The 23119-nt window shown below is 44.7% G+C and overlaps 1 protein-coding gene across 1 annotated transcript in view; it reads left to right on the forward strand.

The window, feature by feature from the left end:
- EPSTI1 (epithelial stromal interaction 1) overlaps positions 1–23119 on the forward strand; it is a 636716-nt gene that overhangs the window by 57375 nt on the left and 556222 nt on the right. The window contains exon 2 of the mRNA XM_069639242.1: positions 14632–14690. Within this exon, the coding sequence (XP_069495343.1) occupies positions 14632–14690 (59 nt within the window). The remainder of the gene's footprint in view (positions 1–14631; positions 14691–23119) is intronic.

Genomic DNA, 23119 nt, shown 5'->3' on the forward strand with positions numbered 1-23119 from the left:
CACCTGAACCTCTAAAGGGCCTGTTGGCCCAGATTGCGTCAGAAGTGAGATCGGTGTCCGGATGCATTCTCAAAGCGACCTTTGACGCAGCAGACAATGCAGGCCGGCTCATCGCAGAGAGCACAGTCATCAAGAGACTCACTTGGCTAAGGCAGTCAGGGTTTAAACCTGAGACCAAGCCACTCTAATCGACATGCCGGTGGAACCAAATGTCTTGTTTGGAAAAGTGATGGAAGAGGCACTCCAAACAGCCAAAGACGAATATGAGACCCTTCAGTCCCTTGGACAACTAACCAATAAACCCACGAACCAACGAGGGAATGGTAATTTTCGTCGCTCTCGTGGCCAAAATTCCCAGAGAGGGTCCAATTACTCTCAAGGGCAAGGAACATTGTGAGGAGGTAACCAACAGGCTACCCAAAATTTTGTCAGAGGTCAGAAAAGGGGCCGCGGTAGAGGTAGAGGCAGCCAAAGACGAATATGAGACCCTTCAGTCCCTTGGACAACTAACCAATAAACCCATGAACCAACGAAGGAATAGTAATTTTCGTCGCTCTCGTGGCCAAAATTCCCAGAGAGGGTCCAATTACTCTCAAGGGCAAGGAACATTGTGAGGAGGTAACCAACAGGCTACCCAAAATTTTGTCAGAGGTCAGAAAAGGGGCCGCGGTAGAGGTAGAGGCAGCCCAGGTAGAGGCGGTACGCCTCCCAACAAACAGTGACGCTCCGCTCAAGGTCCCTTCCCATGCATCCCCAGTAGGGGGGCGCATTTCCAGCTTCACCCAGGCATGGGAAGTGATTACTTCGGACAGATGGGTGCTGTCCACGGTGTCCGCGGGATACTGTATTTAACTGTTGGAGCGCCCCCCCCCCCATCCTCCAAGACAGAAAATACACTCACTGGAGCACCAAAGAATCCTCCTCGAGGAGATCGTCATTCTTCTTGCAAAGGACACAATAGAATTCGTCCCGGGCAACCAGGTAAACAAGGGTATTTATTCAAGTTACTTCCTTGTGCCAAAAAAGTTCTAACAATGCACCCAGTATTAAACTTACGCCCTGCAAACAAATATGTCAAGCCACAAAAATGTTGCATGACTACACTCCAAGAAGTAATCCCCCTACTAAGAAAAGGAGATTACATGGCAACATTGGACATGAAAGATGCCTATTTTCATATTTCCATGTTCAGAAGATTCTTGCGCTTCAAGGTGGACAGTCAGCACTACCAGTTCAAGGTGCTGCCCTTCGTTATAGCCTCGGCTCCAAGGGTATTCACCAAGGTACTGGCGGTGGACGACTGGCTCATTATGGGGGAGACCCCAGTAATTTGCAGATCCACCATCCAAAGAACGATCAACCTCCATTGGGCTTCTCAATCAACGAGAAGAAATCAAGCCTGGTGTCAAGCACCTCCAAACAGTTCCTAAAAGCTGTCCTAAACACTCTAGAGGGATTGGCCTTTCCATCAGAGGAAAGAAATCAGAACCTACTAATGCAAATTCCTCAATATCAGTCCGGTTGTCAGATAAGGGTTCGCAAAGCAATGTGTTTTGCCTGGCATGATGGCGTCATGTATTTACCTGGTTCCCCACGCGTCCCTGCTCATGCGTCCCATGCAGGAATGGTTGGCAAAACAGTGGTCCCAGGCAAGTGGTCAGTGGGACGATCTAGTGGTCGTTTCACCAACACGAGTACAGAGTCTTCGCTGGTGGACAAGAGAGAATCTTTCAAAGGGGAAACCCTTTTAAGATCCAGAAATACAGGACGTAATCACTACAGACGCGTCCCTGTCAGGGTGGGGAGCACACCTCCTTCACCACACAGCTCAGGGCCTCTGGTCTCACACAGTGGCCCAGAATCACATCAACCTGCTAGAGCTTCTGGCAGTCTTCAGAGCGCTTCGAGCATTCGAACCCCACCTATCCAACCTGTCAGTGCAGATCCTAACGGACAGCACGACCACAATGTTTTACATTAACAAACAAGGGGGGCACTTGTTCACCAAATCTGTCCAAGCTTGCCCAGAAAATCTGGATATGGGCACTCAGACGGAACATTTACCTGTCATCTCAACATGTTCCAGGGGATCTCAATTCACTAGCAGACGCTTTGAGCAGAGACCCCCTCCCGGAAGAACATGAATGGTGTCTACATGAAGAAGTCGTTAGAGACCTCTTTTCACAGTGGGGTTTCCCCACTATAGACCTATTCGCCACAAGCGAAAACAGACAATGCCCAGGATTCGCATCCAGGTTTCCCCAGCCAGGCTCCATGGGGAACGCTCTATGGATGAACTGGTCGAGGATGTTTGCCTATGCTTTTCCACCAACCCCTCTGATGAGGAAGATGGTCAACAAGATGCACAGGGAATCGATGACGCTCATCCTAGTTGCTCCCATGTGGGCGAGACATCCGTGGTTCCCGCACCTGCGCAAACTGGCAGTGTGCGAACCAATCAGACTCCCGTGCTGGCACAACATACTATCCCAGCACCAAGGACAAACGGTGCATCCTCAACCCAGCTCCATGAACTTGGCAGCATGGCTCCTGAGGTCATAGAGTTTGGCCATCTCAATCTACCACAGAGATGCATGGATATCCTAAAAGAATCAAGGAAGCCAAACACAATACACTGTCACTTTGATAAGTGGAAAATATTTGTTATTTGGTGTCAGAATAAACAAATCAACCCAGTTGATTACACTCCTTCCAATATTGTTACCTACATGCTCCACTTGCTGGATGCCAGATTGGTATTTAATTCACTCAAAGTACACCTGGCTGCACTGTCAGCATACACAACCTCCCATAGCAAGGTGTCATGGTGGAAGGTGCCAGTTGTCAAAGCCTTTATGGAAGAGGTGAAGAGACTCCACCCTCTAATTTCCAACCCACCACCAGGGTGGGACATTAATGTGGTACTTGCTAAACTCGTGGGCCCCCCTTTTCAACCCATGCATAAATCTAGTCTCAAACACCTGACCTATAAAATTGCCTTCTTAGTAGCCATTACATCCATAAGAAGGGTCAGTGAAATTCAAGCTCTGTCAGTGCAGGATCCTTTCTTTACTGTTCATAAGGAAAAACTGGTTTACGAACTCACCCTAGGTTCTCACCTACGTTTATTTCAAAATTCCATGTTAACCAGTCCATTGAGCTACCGGCCTTCTTCCAAGAACCCAAAAGCTCTGCTGAGGTGAAACTACACACACTAGATGTGCGAAGAGCGGTCCTCTACTACGTAGACGAGACCAGACCGCTAAGAAAGACGGATCAACTGTTCGTCTCCGTAGCTACAGGCAGAGAAGGGGATCACGTCTCTAAAGTCTCCATCTCTAAATGGATAGTCAAATGTATCCAGCTGTGTTACTCCCTTTCAGAAAAAACTCTGCCTTTTACGCCAAGGGCCCACTCTACAAGAGGCACTGGGGCCACTCTGGCTTTCATTGCAAATGTACCCCTTGACGCCATTTGCAAAGCAGCTACATGGAGCTCTATTCACACCTTTACTCAGCACTACTGCATTGACACTCATTCCAAGACAGATACTCAAGTGGGACAAGCGATTCTAAGACATTTATTTGCTCATGACCCTTCTCACATCCCACCTCCTTCTTCTAACACTGCTCGCTAATCTATGCACAGAATGTGATCTAAGCAGATTCCACAAGCTTCAGAAGGGATACATTACTCACCATAATCGTATTTCTGATGCTTGTATCTGCTTAGAGTCACATGCGCCTGCCCTTCCTCCCCTCTGAGAGAAGGCGCATGGTTGCTTGTAGTCTTATCTTTATATCTGCTTGGATACTCTGTTCTCACGCTACTCCTCATGCTACCTCATGTCAGAAAAAATACAATCTGAGGATCCTACACGCGTGAGGGATCATGGGTACAGTGGACGTCACACTAGGAATAGTATTACTGGCATGCCCTAGGTTGACGCCCATTTTTGAGTTTCAATCCGGCCAACATGTTCCAGGGGTACTGAACACTCCAGCAGACTCTCTGAGCAGAGATCCCCTACCAGAGGAACACAAGTGGCAACTGAACCCAAGTGTCGTAGACCACATCTTCTCACAATGGGGTTACCCCACACTAGACTTGTTCGCTACAGGATAAAACAAGCAATGCCCAGACTTCACGTCCAGGTTCCCCCAACCAGACTCCAACAGGAACGCCCTATGGATGAACTGGTCAGAGAAATTTGCTTACGCTTTTCGCCCGACTCCCTTAATGGGCAGGATAGTGAACAAGATTAACAGAGAACAGATGACACTCATCCTAGTTGCTCCTATGTGGGCAAGACAGCCATGGTATCCACATGTGCGCAAACTGACGATGTGCCATCCCATAAAACATCTGTGTCAGACGAACCTTTTGAGCCAACACAGCGGAATAACAGTACATCTTCAACCACACTCAATGAACCTGGCAGCTTGGCTCCCGAGGTCATAGAGTTCGGCCACCCTAATCTGCCTCAACAGTGTATGGATATCTTCAAGGAGGCCTGTAAGCCAAACACCAGACACTGTTATTTTGACAAGTTGAGAAGATGTGTAATCTGGTGCCAATCTAAACAAATAAACCCCATGGAATGTACTCCATCCAACATTCTACATTATATGCTCCACTTGTTCGACTCGGGGTTAGTATTCAACTCCATAAAGGTCCACCTGGCGGCTTTATCAGCTTACACCACCTCTCAAAATAAAGAATTGTGGTAGAAAATCCCATTAGTTAAGGCATTCATGGAGGGGGTAAAGAGACTCCACCCACCAATTTCTAATCCACCGCCAGGATGGGCTCTCAATGTTTTACTAGATAAGCTCATGGGGCCCCCGGTTGAGCCTATGCATAAGTCAAGAATTAAACACCTGACATACAAGACTGCCTTCTTAGTGGCTACTACTTCCATAAGAAGAGTTAGTGAACTGCAAGCATTGTCAGTGTAGGACCCTTTCTTTATAATTCATGAAGATAAATTGGTTTTACGTACACATCCTAGGTTCTATCCTAAATTAATTTCCAAATTCCACGTGAACCAATCCATTGACTGCTTTCTTTCAGAATCCAACTAGCTCAGCTGAGGTAAAACTGCACACACTGGATGTGAGGAGGGCGGTCCTTTACTACGTAAATAATTCCAGACCGCTAAGGAAAACAGACCAGCTGTTTGTCTCCGTAGCACCAGACAGAGGGGGAGACCGCATTTCCAAGAGTGCCATCTCCAAATGGATAGTCAGATGCATACAACTATGCTATTCATTATCAAACAAGACACTGCCTTTCACACCAAGAGCTCACTCCACAAGGAGCACAGGAGCTACGTTGGCTTTTATCGCAAATGTCCCCATAGCATTTGCAAAGCAGCTACATGGAGCTCAGTACACACTTTCACTCAGCACTACTGCATTGGCATCCATTCCAAAGCAGATACACAGATGGGACAAGCGGTTCTAAAACATCTGTTTGCCGCATCTCCTGCTCACAACCCACCACCTTCTCCTAACACTGCTCGCTAATCTATGCATTGCATGTGATCTAAACAGATTCCACAAGCCTCAGAAGGGATACATTACTCACCGTAATCATATTTCTGATGCTTGTATCTGCTTAGATTCACACGTGCCCACCCTTCCTCCCCTGCGAGAAGGTGCCTAGATGTTTTATGAGCTTTTACTGAGATCTAACTGCTTGGATACACCTGTACTCACGCACACTTCATGCTACCTCATGTCAGAAACAAACAATCTGAGTGACCTCGAAGCGTGAAGCACCATGGGTACAGTGGACGTCACACTAGAGATAGTATTATTACTGGCACACCCTTTCGACATCCCTTTTCGAGTTTCGAAAACAACTGTAATATTCTGCAGCTTCCACTAGATGTCGGCCTATGCATAGCATGTGATTCTAAGCAGATACAAGCATCAGAAATACGATTACAGTGAGTAATATATCATATATTCAGAATTAAAACAAGATGAGGAGACTACAGAATATAAGAGGCTCATTGTAATCAAGAAAATCGATGAGCTTTCATAGAATAATAATTGTGATATCATTCTGTGTTACGATTTGAGTTTTCCTCCTGATTATTATGGCATTTCGACATGTTACAAGAAATGCTGCAGACATGATGAGGCAACAATGAAACATCTACCATTGTCCCCGATGAAAGCACAAACACTATTCTTTACAATCTTACAAGGCACCTATTTTGATTTAAAAGGTATGTTGGTGAAGACCATGAAGTTGTAAATACATATTTGGATAATTCGGCTCATTTAAAAAAATAATGTATGGTATCGGCACATGAATGAGGTGAGAGAGAGAGCGTCGGATGAAAGCTGCTATGTCTGTTCCTTAATACCATATGCCATGAACACAGAAAGGACATTTAGTGCCAAAGAGATGCCTGCACATGATGAAATATGTCTGTCATCTAGCAGCATGTACGACCAGAGGGCAATTCGAAGGAAAATTGGCAACTTTACAATGGCAATCAAAAGCAACATTTCCATATGAAGATACTTATGTAAAGACAAAAAGGATGGAAAGTGGAATGGGATGGACAAGCAAAAAACGTATGTATCCGTCCCAGATTGGAGAATGAATAAAAATTGTCGAGATGAAGAAGATGGATTCCTCAGATATGACTGAGAGATCAGGAGAGCCTGGATTCTGGGAGAGACCTCAGGTATTGGTATATGGGCGTGTTGCCACCAGTACCGGATAGGAAGAAGGACTATTATCTTGTCCTGCACACTTATTGAAGAAAGAACCAGTAGGCATAGTGCAAATAGTGAATGACAGATGCCTAGAATCATGGGCCAAGTATTCTAAGTTACTAACATGAGTCGACAATTAAGCAGGACCAATATCCATAATACCATTAAACAATGCAACAACATTGTTCAAGAATGGAGGTTCAGTTCTGGTTGGAGAGAACAAAGGATGTTTACAGACAGCCGAGGTCCCTGAGATGAACGGAGGAACTGCAGTACTGATGGACCGATATTGGGCCTGTGAATCCAGAGCTTACATGCAGTTGCCTAAAAATCGGGGAGGAGTATGTTCCATTGTATTAATGAATGTTCCAGCATTAGTGATTTCTCAAAGTGATCTCAAAATCGATGAATTTCCAAAAATGAACGAACCTCGCAGAAGAATGAGGTTGCTTATTCTTCGCCGGCTGAAAAGGGAGAACTACTTCTCGTCAAAATCAAGAAAGGCCAATGAAGACATTCCAGATGAACATAAACTACTCAGCAAGACTGCAATGATTATGATATCTATATTTATGCCAGAACTCCAGACTGTAGTGAACGTCAAGTGGCTGCAGATTACCAGATGGGAGCTGTTACATGCAATCAATGCAACAATGAAAGGATACAATGCAATCGATGAAGAATTGAGAGTCATCAGGCTGATGACTCTCCAGAACATGTATGTCCTGAACTTAATTACAGCAATGGAAGGGGGCCTGTGCGCCAAGGTCCGGCCTTGCTGTACATTCATACCATCCGGTGATGGAGAAAATGGAACCCTGAAAGAAGCAATAACTATGCTGACGACTATGCATAAAAAGATGGAAGATGAAGCTGATGAGACAGCAGGAGATTACTGGTTCTCATTTCTGTTATCGTGGATTCCAACCTGGCTGGCAAATGCTTTCAAAATAACTGGAGCAATAGACTATTGGGATGAATTTAATGATTGATATAGATGCTGGAGGTGGGTGAATGAATGCATAATAGGGAAACTACCCATGCGAATATAAAGCAAAGCACCCTTACACCTCCAGGAACGAAGTTCTACTATCCCAAGGATCATAAAGAATATGTAGGACGTTGGATACCATCAGAAGAATGCTGTCACATGACCTGGAGTGTTGATGAACATATAAAGAACGTTGGAGAATTGTGTGCCAAAACATAGAGGAGTCTGTGTTGGCTATTTCAAGGAATAAATGCAAAGCACAAAGGGAGGCAGATGGAGAAGCCATGGATGTGAGACACATTTCTCTTACATTAAAGAAGAAGAAAACATGTGCAAGAGCCAAGTATTGGACAATTAACAATAGATAAGGCTCCTACAAGATGGAGTGAGCAATTTTCTAGAGGCCAAGAGGAGCAATGACGCCCAGCATAACTGAATCAAATAGCAGTAAATAAGCGGTCGAAATGGACAAATTTGCAATCTCCCCTCACGTGATTCATAAGCCAAAAACAAGGGCTATTCATTAAGCTGTGGATGAAGATAGTAAATACACTCCCTTGAATGTCCGAGAACAGAGGGCAAACTACAAGGTCAACTACAAACGTAGTCCCCTTGTCCTGGTCTACCTTTGTGCTCCCATTTGCCCCTGTGCTCGGCGTCTCGTGGTGTCTATCTGTTTTGCCTGGATTTCCTCGTCAAAGGATGGCTCTCGCTCTGCTATTTTAAATTGCCATTGATCAATCAAGTGCCGTGATAGACTAGACTGTTAACTCCGGTTCAATGGAGTGATCCTCATATTCCTGGTCATCTTCTTCACAGTACTTGCATTGGAACAGTATGACACGCACATTGTGTTCTCTGGTGCTTTAGTCAGGTCTAACAACAAATTAGGTGTGCTGACTTTAAAGAAAAAGATATTGTCACTAGTTTGAAAAAGGTAAGGAGGATTTGGCTTTGGCAAAGAGGGAGGGTGTACTAAAGCAGAGGTATACCACATTCACAGGGGATGGTCGCACCTAATTCCATAAGGGGCTTCCTCTCCCATGTGATTTTCCCCCTGTGCACCACCCCCGAGGGGACTATTCTACTGTGGTTGCATTTTGCATTTCCCTGGCCCCATGGGAAAGGTCTCACCCTACGGGAGAATGGAGCGCCTCCACAGATTTGTCACAGACACCCTATTGAAGAGGAAAAACAGATGATGCTTGATCAGCCCAAAGGAACGTGTGATTTGAGATAAGAACAGAACCAATTCAAAACAGGATCCTTCAAGCCAAGAAGAGAAAGAGAGCAGAGCTACGGTGTCAAAAACTGATGACAAGTCAAGGAGAACCAGAAGGGAAGATTGCTTAGCCTAGTGGGCAAAAAAAAGCCACCAAGAGAAAGAAGAGCTGTTTCCATAAGGTGAATAGGTCGAAAGTCAGATCGATATAATAAAAGAAAAGAGGCAGTGTTGAGACGAGTGGAGACTTGGGAGTAAACCATACACTGCTTGAAAGCAGTTGCACGTTTTGTCGATTTACTGTCATTTTACCAAAGCCTTTTTTACAGAGGGACATTTTACCGAAATTATTTTTTCTTTTCTTTTCAATTGGGGAGGTTCTCCCCCAAGCCTCCAGTTTACTTAGGTTTTAAGCCCACCCCAAACCCTTCCCCACCACTTTTAGTCCCTTACCTCTCCCTATATATAAAACCTTTTTTTTGGTGAAGTGACTGGGTACTATTTTGTCATGCATTGTCAAGTAGACCTTGATGGCAGATGAGAAGAATCGCCAAACCCAGGTGGTCTGGCTATTTCCCCCCAGAACACTTTACTCCAACTTGCTCTTTATTGTTAATTTCTGTATGCTGCAACTATCTTTCAAAACAACCACTAAAAGGACACTTACTCTTAATACTGGTTGAATCGGTATTCTGCGTGCATTGTGTGAATCGCCATAAGTTGACCCATGAGCTTGGTGGGAACACAGTAGTAAAATGATTAGATCTTGGCAATAGCCACAGCCAATCTAATGAATCATCATGCACGCCTTTCTTAACTTTACATTGAATGGAGGAAGATAGCTCGAGATAAGTGATCGCCTCGCACACAGGCCAGGCTACTTTGCTCAACTTCGAGTCTGTGGCTCGGCCAACACAGCCTTTCACCCTTCAATGGTCGAAAGATTGCAAACCATTAAAAATAGGTAATAGCTCCTGCTATTAAAGCGCTTGTAAGCTGAATCAAGGAATGAAGCGCTATAGAAGAACAGACATTATTGCCATTAATATCATTAGGCAGTTCCAGAGGGATCACATTTAGAAATGAATGGATTTCATCCCAAAATGTTTGTATGGGGGCTGACCTTTATGGCAAATAATGATATATGGGGACCTCTTTGGGTGAATAGTTAGAAGGCTTTAGGCACAGAATTTATGGAGTCGCTGAATGTTTACCGGCAATCAACATAGGCCATGTTTTGGCTGAAGAAATTTGACCCCTTAGTCTGAGGCTTATGAAGACATGAGCCCTTTGCAGTTTGTGTGCTGTGTAGGGAAGGCATGGTATCACAGGAATGACACTGACACAATGGGTACAGTTTGTAAAACCTTTATTGAAAAAGTTGGGATCAGAGAAACTCCTAATTTGCCATGTAACTAAGATGGGAGTAGTCTCGAACATCATACGAAAAAACAGTCATAGTGATGTCAGTCAAATTAAAATGGCATATGCTAACAAAACCTAATGTCTGCCCTATCTCTTATACAAAACGTGTAAAAGGGGAAATGCATGCAAAAGGAAAAATCGGTGTTCAAAAGAATACAGGTAGTTGAACCAGCTCTCCCCCTCAAGTTACACCTCACGGAGTAAGGCTGTCCCTGTAGGCAGGATGAACCACTCTGGCTCGGTTTCTAACACTCTTAGCAGTTCCAAACCGTGGATTGACACACGCCCGGCCTTCCACCTTAGTCTTTTTCTCGCCTTTCCAAAATTGTATTTCCAACGTAAAGTTCACAAAGGTCCCCCTCCTCCGGGCACAGACCTTACAGCACACAGTTCACGAAGGTCGCCCTCTGCTGGGCTCAGACCTCTCACGTCACAGTTCAGCACAAACTTGCAATGGTCTCCCTTCCCCAAGTTTATTCTAATTCTGCTCTCCCTCAATTGGGCTCAGACCCCTGTCAAAAACATTTGAATGTGTGTGGTGCTTTCCAGACTACCGCAGGACCACTTCGACTCAAGGTTCACGGTTACTTTAATTTAATTTGCTTTATAACTTCAAACAATGTACCTTTCACAGAGACGTTCGAATGGGCTACTTCCTTTTGCCGGACCACTCCATTACTTAGTATCACTGATCTCACAGCTCCTTTTTACTTCAAAGTTCATTCACAGGTCTGCCTTTCTTCGCCTCTCATCAACGCACGTGCAGCCTTCACTGGCGATATAATGTTGCTACTTCATTCGGTTTAACACACACCGGTCTCTCAGGTTACTTGCCAACTCAACGGCTGTGTGCTCTTCTTTCTTGTTTTGATATTTTCAATTCACGGGTCAAGGTTAGTACCACAGGCTTTGCCTCGCCTCCCCAACTCTGCTGTTCAGCCGGGAGGGTCACTGGCGTCCTTGGAACACAATGGCATCTTCACTTATGAGATCTGACCTTCTCCACGTGTCTTTCGCAGTCTGTTGGAGGCAACGACCTCCAGTAGGGAAGCCTTGGGTTTTCGGACCGCTGTTCTCGTTCCCTTGATCTGTTGCTCTGCTCCAGTAGGTGTGCCTTCGTCCCAGAAGTTTTGCTCATACTCATGTTCCCCCTTGCTCAGAGTGAGTCTTTAGTTGTTGCCTTTTATTCATGTGAGGAGAGCTAACTGGTATCAGGTGTATGCACTTAGTGTAAAGTGCCTGACTTTGCCGGACCCGTTTAACGGGACATGTCCAGTACGATGTGAGAAAGTTGGTCTGTGGTTGTAGTCAGTCATCCTTTTCCTCGGCCCAGTGTTTGTGAAAAAAAAGGGAGCGGGGGGAGTTGGGACTTTGAAAAATCCCATAAAATAGGATTGGGTAGAAGAATTAAAAAGGGGGGAATACCGCGTATTACCATTTGCTATCCCATCCCCACTCTCCAAAGACCCCTCACCAAGGTGATCCTCCCGTGCTGGTGCACCCACAGGGTCTGGATCCAAAGGCAATAGCTGTTCCCTGGCCACCTGATAGAAAGATCCCAGGGACTAGCGGGTGAGACACCCTCTGGTGTCTCACTACTGGAAGCACTTTTTGGTCATCTTGAAATGGTCCAGGCAAGAAATTACAAATGCAAGGATTCAAACCAATTCAAGGCAGTGCCTCTTATTACCGTAGCCTGATTTTTTAATTTTATTGTTTGCTTTTTATGTGCTTATACAATATAAAATACTGTTTCAAAGCGCCCACAGGGCAGGGAGGGAGCAGGATTGGGAAATACATTAAAATACATTAAAAACTGTCAAAGATCTGAAGAGTAGAATCCTGCAGGAGTGAAGCTGGCCCACCTAGCCCGCAAAGCCTGCCTGCTCAACAATCCTATAACGTAAAACTATTGGCCAGGCAAAGCCAAGGGGAAAGGGGAATGGATAAACAAACAAACACAGGAACTCTTGCTTCTGGCACTTCAGTTTGTCTTCACAGGAATGTCTCTGGTATTAAGCAATTGAGAACCTAAAAATAAAAGGCAATCTTTTAAATACTATGCTAATCTCAATTTCTATTCTAAACAATTTATAACTCTGTTCTCATACCTGAAGCCTATGCTTATATAGCTGTTTTCTTCTGTCTTTTTCTCTTAAACAGGAGACTTCTGAAATTGTCTTTTCTTGACCAAACTTAAAATGTATTTTCAAGGAAGAACTTCTTATAACTTCGCTTCTTCACTGAATTCTTATTTCTTGCTTACTAATATTGTCCTGGAAATAATTCCCAAAATTATTACTAGCTTGTCTTTCCTGTTAACAATTCCTCATAAAGAAAATGTTTAATATAAAATACCTGGAGTGGGTTTTGCTGATGATTAATTTCACCATGAAGTCTTTAAGAATTTAATTAGTGGAAAATTCTTTCAATAAAAAAATTCTGTAAAGTCTACAATTCACGTGCGTGAAGCGTAACGAAGATTCACAAAGTTCAGCAATCCAAAAGATAACCGCGACACATGTACGAAGACAATCCCAAAATGGCCGCGACGTACGACGCACTTCCAAAATGGCCACGACGCTACGACGCACTTCCAAAATGTCCACGACGCACGAGCGACGCAATAGGGTCCTTTTCTCAAAGCGCGCGGTCAAAAAATAAACAATACGCGCGCAATAATTACAGTCTCGCGCTCGTAAGAAAAAGGTTAGTATTGTTACAATAAATGTTTACTAAAAACAAGCGAAAACGAAAACGCTCACATTAATTTAACAATCCACATTTTCACGAGTAAAAGAGTTAAGCTAGAATTTTAAAAATAAATATATATACTATAAACTGACCCAAATGTTCAAATATAGTTCTCATGACAAAAATAATAAGTTCTTTGGATTTTTAAGAAACAACTCTGAAAACTTAGCTTCGACTTGACTTGAAAAATCTGCCACTCAGCCAACCAAAGTTTCTTGCAATCTTCTTTCTTCTGTAGATCTTCACTCACTATAACTGGAACTACTACTTAAATCCTGATAGATATATTTATACTAAAAGATAAGTACTCTACTATAGTTTAGTGGAAACTATAACTTTAATCACTGGAGAGAACTAAAACATGACCTATTCTGGTGAAAACTTTAATGAAAGGCAGTTGGTAGTTATTGGAAACATTCTAAATGACATCACAATGCTGTCTTCTAATAAATACACCAATCACTGCTGGGAAAGTGTTCCACCATCTTGGCTTGGGGCATTTTCAACTTTCTAAATGAAAGTTAGTTAAGGGAAAAAAAAAATAACAATTAAATAGAACAACTAATTACAGAAATTGTTCTACTCTCTAAATAGAATCTATTTACTATTTAAACCACCTTCCCCTTCCAACTTTCCTGAAATAGTATTTGCAACACTCTATTCTCCTAGGAATTTTGGCAATGTGAGATACAGAATGTGAGAACCTGATTTTATTGTTTGCTTTTTATGTGCTTATACAATATAAAATACTGTTTCAAAGCGCCCACAGGGCAGGGAGGGAGCATGATTGGGAAATACATTAAAATACATTAAAAACACAAAATATATGAGCATTGGAGGAAGAGGAAAACAGGACAAACCTACTATGCCTTTTGCGTATTCAGAATGTGCAAGTGCAGCAAGGAAGAAGGACACCAATCGCAGCAACTGTGGGCATTAGCAGGGGAGAGAAGGGATTGAGGTGCTGCAAGAGGGTTTCATGATTTACAGTGTTGTAGGCGTTGGGATGCCAACAACATTTAAAAATACTGTTTGTGTAACTATACTGACTTCGCACAATCATGATCTGAATGCTCAGCACATAGCACATACCATAAACCTTTTTTTACCCACAACTAAACCTATTTGACTTTGTCGGTACATTATTTATCTTTCGTCTTCAGCCACTGTCCATGTTCTGTTTCTATCTTCAGATGCCTTTGTTGATTTCTAAAGTTCTCAAACATTGTCTCAAGTCATCCTTTTGTGATCTAGAAGCACAGTACAATCCCTAATCCACCTCCTCCATATAACTGTTGTCACTGCTGATAGTGTTTACCTGTTTTGATAGTGGTGGGGAATCCGCTTCAATACCCCCCTCAAAATTTATTTTCCCTCTGCTTCCGCTGCCAAAAGTGGATTTTTTAACAACACCCCAATTTGCATTTCTTTTGTTGTGAAGAACATCAGGCTATGAGAAGATAACCAAAACCACGTATTCAACCTTTGTTTCTGCTTTTTAGGTTGAGTGGTTGTCACATCATACCTCCCAATGAGGTCAGACGGAATAAATTGCTGTCAAGTAAGTACAATATTGAGGTTGTTTTGTTGGCTTTATTCCCAAAAATATGTTTTCTTCCTTTGATATTTGCAAATGACAGCAGATCTTGATGGGTCCTTTTTCATAAAAAGGAGAAGGCAACATGCAGGCATACCCAGTCATACTGCACCTAAAATGGTTTCTTGCATTGTTTATTTACTATTTGGAATCATGATTGTGCACTACTCTTATGATTTAGTATTTATAGGTGCAGTGTTTTGCATTCCGAAAGACATTCTTACTTACCAATTAGTCCCCAGACTGAAGTCACGATCAGCAGGTGGATCATGAATGAAGAGCACACGCCTTTTTTGCTTCAATACCTTTGAGCACAAATTTGGTGAACGTAGTAAGGTATGCATTGCAACCTTTTGCTTAGTAGATTATTAGCTTGCTGTCATAATTGTACTTCCTGTTTATAATGCCAAGATTTCTTTTTATTTTTGGCAATACCTTCATGTTCATCCTTTTACAATTCTGTATCCCATTTCCGGATCCTTGAAGCAGGTTAGGGTCAGGGGCACTGTGACGCTTCACCATCTGTGAGGGTTTGAAAGCCCCGACTTTTTTTATTTTTATGAAAATAAAATGATGCAGGTAATTCTGTTTCTGAAAGGGAGGCCTGCTAATCAGACCCTCTTTCAAAATGCTCCATGCCAAAATTCTAGTACACACTAGTGCTTTGCTATAACCGTTTTACTGGCGGCACTATCCCCGCTGTGGCACAAAGTAGGTTGAATGGTCACCTGTGCATCCCTGACAGCTGCTGGACCACCAGGTCACTGCAGGCAAAGGTAGCCATTATACATTCTGGACCTCTGATCTATAATAATTGTCTGCCTTAAAGAGTTTGTTGGCAAGTAAATCTCTAAAAATGAACTACCCTGTTGTAGCACTGTCAATGATAAGGGCACACAATTATGAAGCCACATTTATTTGACATCAACCAGCCAACTCTGTTCATAGTCATCTAGGCTGAGGATCTACACAGCTCCTTTGTGGATCAGTTGCCATAATTTGCCTTCTTTGAGTCCCAGGAAGAAAGGGCACCCCCGCCACAGGGCAGATACACTTCCTGCAGTAGGACCCCTAGGAATGGTGCTTCAGAGGCAGCACTGACATCCCAAAGCCAACAGGTGCTGATCACTGGAATGTCTTTGAAGCCAGCGTGCATGGGAAGAGGGCAGGGTTAGAGTAATAGTGCTAGTTTGGGGAAGGTGCCTTCTTTTGCCCCAGTGTCACTCTCTCTGCTTCCACACATGTTCTTACCTGACCCTTTTCTCCACTTGTCTCAACAGGTGTTCTCCTTTCACTGTACTGTTGTCCCTCTGATTTCTCTCTGCCTTTCCTCCTGCACCCTTTGATCTTACTACTCTTGCTCCTGTTCTTATTATCTATCTTAACTCAAACTACCCCCTACGTCTACTTCTGCTGTGATTGTCTCTCCCCTCCTTCCCTCCACTCTACTTCCTTGCTTCTTGTTATTCTCTCTGTCTCACTCTACTCTTACCACTAGCTACTCCTATTCTCCTACTATCTGTCATTCTTCCTACTTTCCCTCTACTACTGTTCTTACTATTATTATTATTATTATTATTACTGGGGTATTTATTGAGCATGGACCTAACGTCGGGAAGCAACAGGACACTTTACAATCATAGAATAAGTTAGGGAGCATAGAAGCAAGGGAGTGAGGATATAATAACAGGGGAGGACCAAAGTCAGCAATGCATCTAAAAAGAACCAGGGGAACAAACAGTTGAGATCAGATTACCCAGTCTCAGGTTAGGTGGGGAGTGTATGATGTATGGACCTAGGTATTCCTCCCTTTACTACTCTCCCTTGCTTCTATTAGTACTGTCAGTTTACTGATGCTTCTGGTCACTAACACTCACCATAGCCCCTGTGACCATCCCTCAGATGGCGTCACTTCTCCCCAGCGTGGAACCCCTTTCCATGCCGCTAGGGAGGTGAGGCCGCTAACCGATAGTCCACCCTACGGGTGGTAACATGCGGGAGTGTTAGGCAGAATCCTGTGCAGTTCCCTTGGGGAACACTGCAAAAAGATTAAGACTACAGGAGTAAGCAGTAAACCCAATTGGTAGCAGTCTGCACCACCCAGATTTACCTCGTAGCTGTGGCTGAGCAGTCAGACTTCTCTAGAGTAGGGCAGTATGCAGAGTATACACAATAGGGCCAAAACACAGTAGAGCAAACAAACACTGACCAGAGCTTTGTATAAAAAGTATATAATTATTTATTTAAAACACACTTTATTGCATATACTAGCACTCTCAATCAAAAGCAAGTTAAAACACAGTCAGGTAAAGTATACACACCTCCTTTAATAGTTTTCAGACCAGTCAGGGTTAAAACACTACTATTTGTTAGAACAGATGTGAGCGCTTAACCAAGATGGCACTCTGATAATGTAGTTAAAGGGAGAGAAAAAGGCAGAGCAGAAGAATAAAACAGTTCCCAACACTTTCAGAGCAAGGGGAGAAAGGCAGGTTATACTGTTGAGCCAAAGTTCATAGGCCAGGCCCACTTTAAATGGAGCAAAGCGAAATGTGCCCAGGATCACACGGTTTAAAGTGCACTGAAAGTCTTTGCAGAGTGTTCAAAAGAGGTTGGGGTGATTCAAAAGATATAGATGGAAGTCCTGAAGCCAACCCAGTTTAGAAGCCAAGGATTTAAGGGTCACCTTTAGCAATCTGTAGAAAGGGAGGCCAGGCAGGACAAAGTACCTTAAAGAGAAAGGAAGCTCCAGCGGGGGCAGTTGTTCCTGGCAGTGGTTGAAGTTTGTGGTTCCGACCAGGGGAAGAGAAGATCTCGTCGAGGAGGGGATGTGGAGTCGTTGCACTGCACAGGGATGAAACCAGCAGCGGAGTTCCCGATTAAAAGGTGCAGTCCTTTTATTCGTGGTCAATAGTGGTGAGCTTGGCTATCCGGCTGCCGGGTTGCTTGGCACGGGCGATTCGACCAAGAGACGTTTTTGGAAGGTGAAAAGGGCGAATTGGTTGATCCCACCAGCTCAGGGGAAGAAGACTCATCCAGCAGAAGATCTTCTCTTGTCGTCGGGAAAGTGGGGAGGTAGTTGCAGCAAGGCTTGGTGGTGTCGTCGTTGCAGATTGCTCAGCTTCTTCCCTCTTCGGATTCTTAGGTCCTGTGGCGACTTCTGACGTTCCAGTCCCAAAGGCCCTGCTTTTATGCAGAAAAACCCCCATTCATCAGCCTAGCTGTCAATCACACATGCTAAGTGGTGAGCCGGTCGGCTCACCACTGAGCCAATCAGAGTAGAGTGCGACTTGGGTTACTAAGGCAACGCAGTCCAGGGTGCCAATTCCCCCCTCCACCCTTCCTGTGGAACCCAGACAGAGTGGCACCATTTGGAGTGCTTCTATGGAAAATCCCGCCAAAATAGTAGAACAAAGGGCTCGACCTTGGTCAGAGTTACAGAGACGGACACAAACACCATTTTAGAATCGAGTTCTGGCAAAAAGACTCAACCGGTGATTTACTATTAAATAAATAAACCGGCGGTATCTTTAACATTGCACCAAAAAGTGGTGCATTTAAAATCAATGGGAAAATCCCATAGAGAATATTCTGGTGGAATATTTCATGTGGTAACCAATGCCACCAGCCAGAAACTCGACGAGGTTCCCCCTCGAAAACAGACCCAGGGGCAATCGAATTACCCCTTACCAGTACTTCCACAATAGGATGGTTTGTACTGGTTCTGTTCACAATTTTGGACTAGTAAAGCCAATGGTGACTTTACATGCCCTGGGAGACAGTAGTCAGTCCCAGGGTAGGGAGTCTATGTTTGGGGGTCACTGTGACACTCCTGTGGTACTGCACTGAGGGTGCTGTGTACCAAACATACAGAAAAACAGATGATACCCTATGGAGTGAAAAGAAACCCCATAGCCCATAAGCACATAACAAGTCAAAGACATACCTCAAATCATGTCTAAGAGTGGGAATAAGAGTCTCACTCTTAGCAGGAGAAAAAAACAAACACCAAAAATCCAGCAAAGCTGCTGGGGGACTCACTAAGTTTGGGAAATTAGCCTTCTAGGAGGTTTTCATGGGGAAGGACTTCCTCCCTGGGGACAAGGCAGTACAATCTGGGACACGGCCCCTTTGTCTCCCTACCCCACAAGGTAAAAACATCACTAAACCCTTCCTGTCCTATGGTAAAGTCTGAGATGATTTGTTATTCTAATGTGGCAGACAGCCTCACTATGATAGCTGGGGCGAAGAAGAACCAAAGAAAGTTGTTGTCCAGCAAGAAGAATGTTCGACCTGCTGTTGTCATTCAAACTGCCATTACGCTGGATCAGTCGCAGCTACTTAAGCTAAACAGTAAAGAAGGACGAGTAGAGCAACCTCCTAAATGTTCATGTCCTCCGTCCTTCACTCCTAAGCTAACCCTAGCACTGAGTGTAATATGTAACAGGAAATTGGTTCTTACTTGGAGGATGACACCCTCCTCCTAGTGAACAAAAAGGGTTGAAAAACAAGCTTGATTTCAAGAGTTCACGATTCACTCGTGAGCTGGAAAGTTCTTGAATTTTCCTTCATTCTCTTTCGGTTACTCTTCACATGTGGAGACGTTCACTGGGGTGTGGCTGGACTGTTCCCTTTTATAAGTCTTGCTTTGCCTCCTTCCAGTGTATTTCAATAGAGAAGCAAAGCCTAATCGGCTCCGACCCTCAGCTTGTCAGGGCTGCTGTTCAGCTACTAGGGGTTGCATAATGTTTACCAACATTTGGTGGACATTTGATGGACGGCACTCTATGTACTCTATGTAGGACCTTCAAGGTCGATGCATTAGTCAGTAAGTTGCTCGCTGGCTAAGCAGGACCCATACAAAGTTGCCAGCCGTTCTGTGTTCCTCTCACAAGCTTATCCCTTTGTTTAAGGATAGAATTGTAGAATTGGGAGGAGGATTCCCTCCTCCTAGCTTGAGCATGAAAAGTGTTCCACCATTCAGTGGTCTTATGACTGCCACTGACTAAAGGGGCACCCCCTCAAAAATGCAGTTTCCTCCTGGAGCTTTCTTGCTAGGAGGATGACTCCCTCCTCCCAGCTTGGGTATGTAACTGTTCCAGAACTCAGTGGTCGCATGGGGCTCCCCCTCCAAACAATACGTTTCTCCACCCAATGCTTCTCCGAGTTCCCTCCTTGCACTTGGTCTGAGGTCTACTGTTAGAATGCCCTTGGCTTTGGGCCTCACCTCCTACACCTTTGCCCAGATTGGACTGCTGTACTCCCCGTTCCCTCTAGGGACCCCCGTACTGCGGTGTCCTCGACTCCGTGGGTCGGTGTGGTTGGCATCCTGTTTCCTCTTCCTCTCTTCTCTTAGCTCTTAATCTTCCTGATGTGTCTGCGTCTCCAGGCTCCTTACAGTCTCAACACAGTTTTTGGGCTGAACGTCCACCCCCTTTCGAAGGTCACGCCTAAGGCTCCTTGCAGCACGGGTACAGGGCCATTCAGTCCACCTGCAGCTCAGAGGGAGTACCACTGCCTCGCCAAAGTTCAGATTCCTGGCTTCTTGCAGTATTGACACTGGACTGCTTGGCCCACCTCCAGCTTGAGGTTGTATCACTGCCTCACTGCCTCGCCAGAGTTCCTTTTCAAGGTTCCCTGCTGTCTGGGCACCGGGTCATTTGGCCAACCTCTGGCTCGAGGTTGTGTCACTGCCTCGCATTATGTTTTCTTGCCTCGACTCAGTAGATGCAGAGTCAACTCTACAGTCCTATTGATTGAGGTCAGGGTCGTCCACCCTCTGGTCATGTCATCCTTCCTTTTTCCAATCGGGACCTGCAGCTTGCCTGCTGCCTTCCAACTCCTGGCTCGGCCAGTTCGACAGCCATCTTAGTTTGCTTCATCTTTTGTAGGGCTCACTGTTTGAAAGTCAGACTCACAGTCTCTTGTCGGTTTCCAGGCTGAGATCTTCATACCTCCTTGGCTGTTACTTGTCTCAGTAACAGGGACAACCTTACAGTCACAGTATAGTATGTGTGAAGTCACGGGTATGTTGTGGATAGGGGAAATGGTGTGGGTAATGTTATAAGGGAGTGGGATGCTAGAAAGGGTGTTGTTATCCCCAAGGGAAATGTACATCCCTGCCAGATCCTTCTGCGTTTCATTGCCCCATGGAGAATATTGGGTAGCGGTCACACCGCCCTGGCCTGACAGGAGTGGTGTGCTCCCCGGGGAGAAGTGACACTTTTCGAAGAATCGTCACACCGTCAAAAGGCCTGTGAGTTGGAAGCAGGGAGTTTAAAGGTTGTGTCGAAGCAACAGCGTGCAGTATCCAGAGCAAACTGAAGGGGTTCCATGTAATAATGTCGCCACACAAAATCTCGCCATGCAAAAATATCGCCGAAAAATGGCCATTTTTGTGGCGACATTATTTGTTTTTGCCCCTGTCCCCATATATATGGTCACCCATATAATATCGCTGCAACCTTTTCCCGGCGATATTATTTACGGTGACCATATATATGGGGATAATATTACCTGATACCACTGAAGGATGCTAGGTATGTGCCTCGTCAGTCAGCTGGAAGCCAGCTACCCTGAAATCGAGAGTCAGTGTGGTGGTGGCATGACCTATAGTGGGTGGACTGTGCAGTCCAAGAACTACGCTGAAACCGCCAGCACTAGCCTACCATGGAGCTGCGGTACCAACAACTGTGGTGGTTGTGTGACCTGTAACGGGTGGATCGTTTGGTCTGAAACTTGCACCCAGATCACCAGCAGTAACGGACTGTGAAGTGTAGCAGGCTGAAGAAGAGTAGAAGATGAAAAACGGAGACTGATCCTGCGACCCCTGGCGAAACCAGTGAAGAGTTCCCGGAGAGAAGGTAATTGGAACGGCAATAAGTCCAGGAGGGGGCCGGGAAAACTTGAGAAGATGAAACAAGAAGACAAGAGATAAGTAGATCCCTTTGTGAGGCAACTCCCTGGTCAGTTCCATGTGGTATTGAAGAGTAACGAAGGACTCTGGAATTCTCTTACTCGTCCTAGTGGGGGCAGTTTGAAGAATATTAATAAAATCTCAAAGAGTCCAGCAGTGCTTGGGGAGTCTCTCCCCTGTCCCAGTGGGGGCAAGTTGAAGGAAAGTGGACAAGTTAAGATAACACTAAACCCGTGGAGAGAACTTAAAGAATTGATGAAGAATCTAAATTTAAAGTAACTCTGGGCAAACCTGTTGAAAACTGAGTGGAACACTGGGAGAAGGAAGCCATTCTCCTAGTCCAGTGAGTGTGGAAACACAAACTGTAAGCAACTTTTACCCAGGAGATGGGAGTCATTTTCCTGGGTTAGAAGATAAGAGCTCTCTTCCTAATTTTAGTAATTTGGGGATACAAGAATGAAAGAAACCTGATAAGTAGCTAACAGCATCCTTTGGAAATTGTCTCTGCCAGCACGGAGGCACCTCTTCGCCACACGGGAAAGGTTTTAAAAACACCAACGTTCCCACACTGGGAATTTCAGAACGTGGAAGATAACTCACGTTTATGGGTCGATATTGGTTTGTTCTTGTGGATCTTCCCCTTTGGCTGTTATTGTGTCAGCACCGGATCACCCCAAGAGTCATCTCTTCTTTCCCCCTCCCTTTTCAACAAAAGGGACGAAATCCTGAAAGCCTGTTAAGAAGGGACTTTGCACAAAGCCTTATCGGGAGAGAGAAAGCTGCAGAAGAAAACAGACTTTCAAGTTAAGGTCCCAGTTTACAAGCTAGGAGAAGAGAGGCATTCTCCTAGCCATAGACATTTCGACCCCTGAAAAGGGAGGCATTCTCCTGGGGTATGGGTTTTGTTGTTTATGACTTTTGTGTTTCAGTGGTAGGGATAGTTTAGAAGTTTGGACCCGGATCACAGATTTCCTGACTGGCCCACGTTGTAGTTTTGTTGAGGTAGCAAAACCACCTCTAGAAATAGGGAAAGATGGGTTTATAGAGAAACAAATAAAAGTTTATAACCAAAACTTTAAAAGCCTGGTCAGACTTCTCATTCAATGTCACCACACCCTCTACTACCAACTACCGCTCGACTGCCTATTTCACTTACTAGTTACTCTGCTTCTTCTTCCTCTAAGTATTGGCTCCCCCAACAACTACTATCACCTCCGCCACTACCACCACTACCACCATATTACTCCTTCTCTACATCTAATGCTCAAACTCTCCACGCTCACAAAAATTCCACAGAATCCCTCTTTATAATGGCCTCTGCACTCCTGTCGCCTCCTGTGGTCTCTTGGATGTCCTCCATCTATCTATCTTAGCCCAACTAACCCACACTGCACACTCACACACACCTCCTTAAATACCCCATCCTTTCCCAGGATTGGTTCGCTTACTTTACAGAATCACTTGCTGGCTTCATTGC

This window comes from Ambystoma mexicanum, chromosome 7q (genome assembly GCF_040938575.1).
Source record: "Ambystoma mexicanum isolate Mex_15411 chromosome 7q, UKY_AmexF1_1, whole genome shotgun sequence".
Lineage (NCBI taxonomy): Eukaryota > Metazoa > Chordata > Amphibia > Caudata > Ambystomatidae > Ambystoma > Ambystoma mexicanum.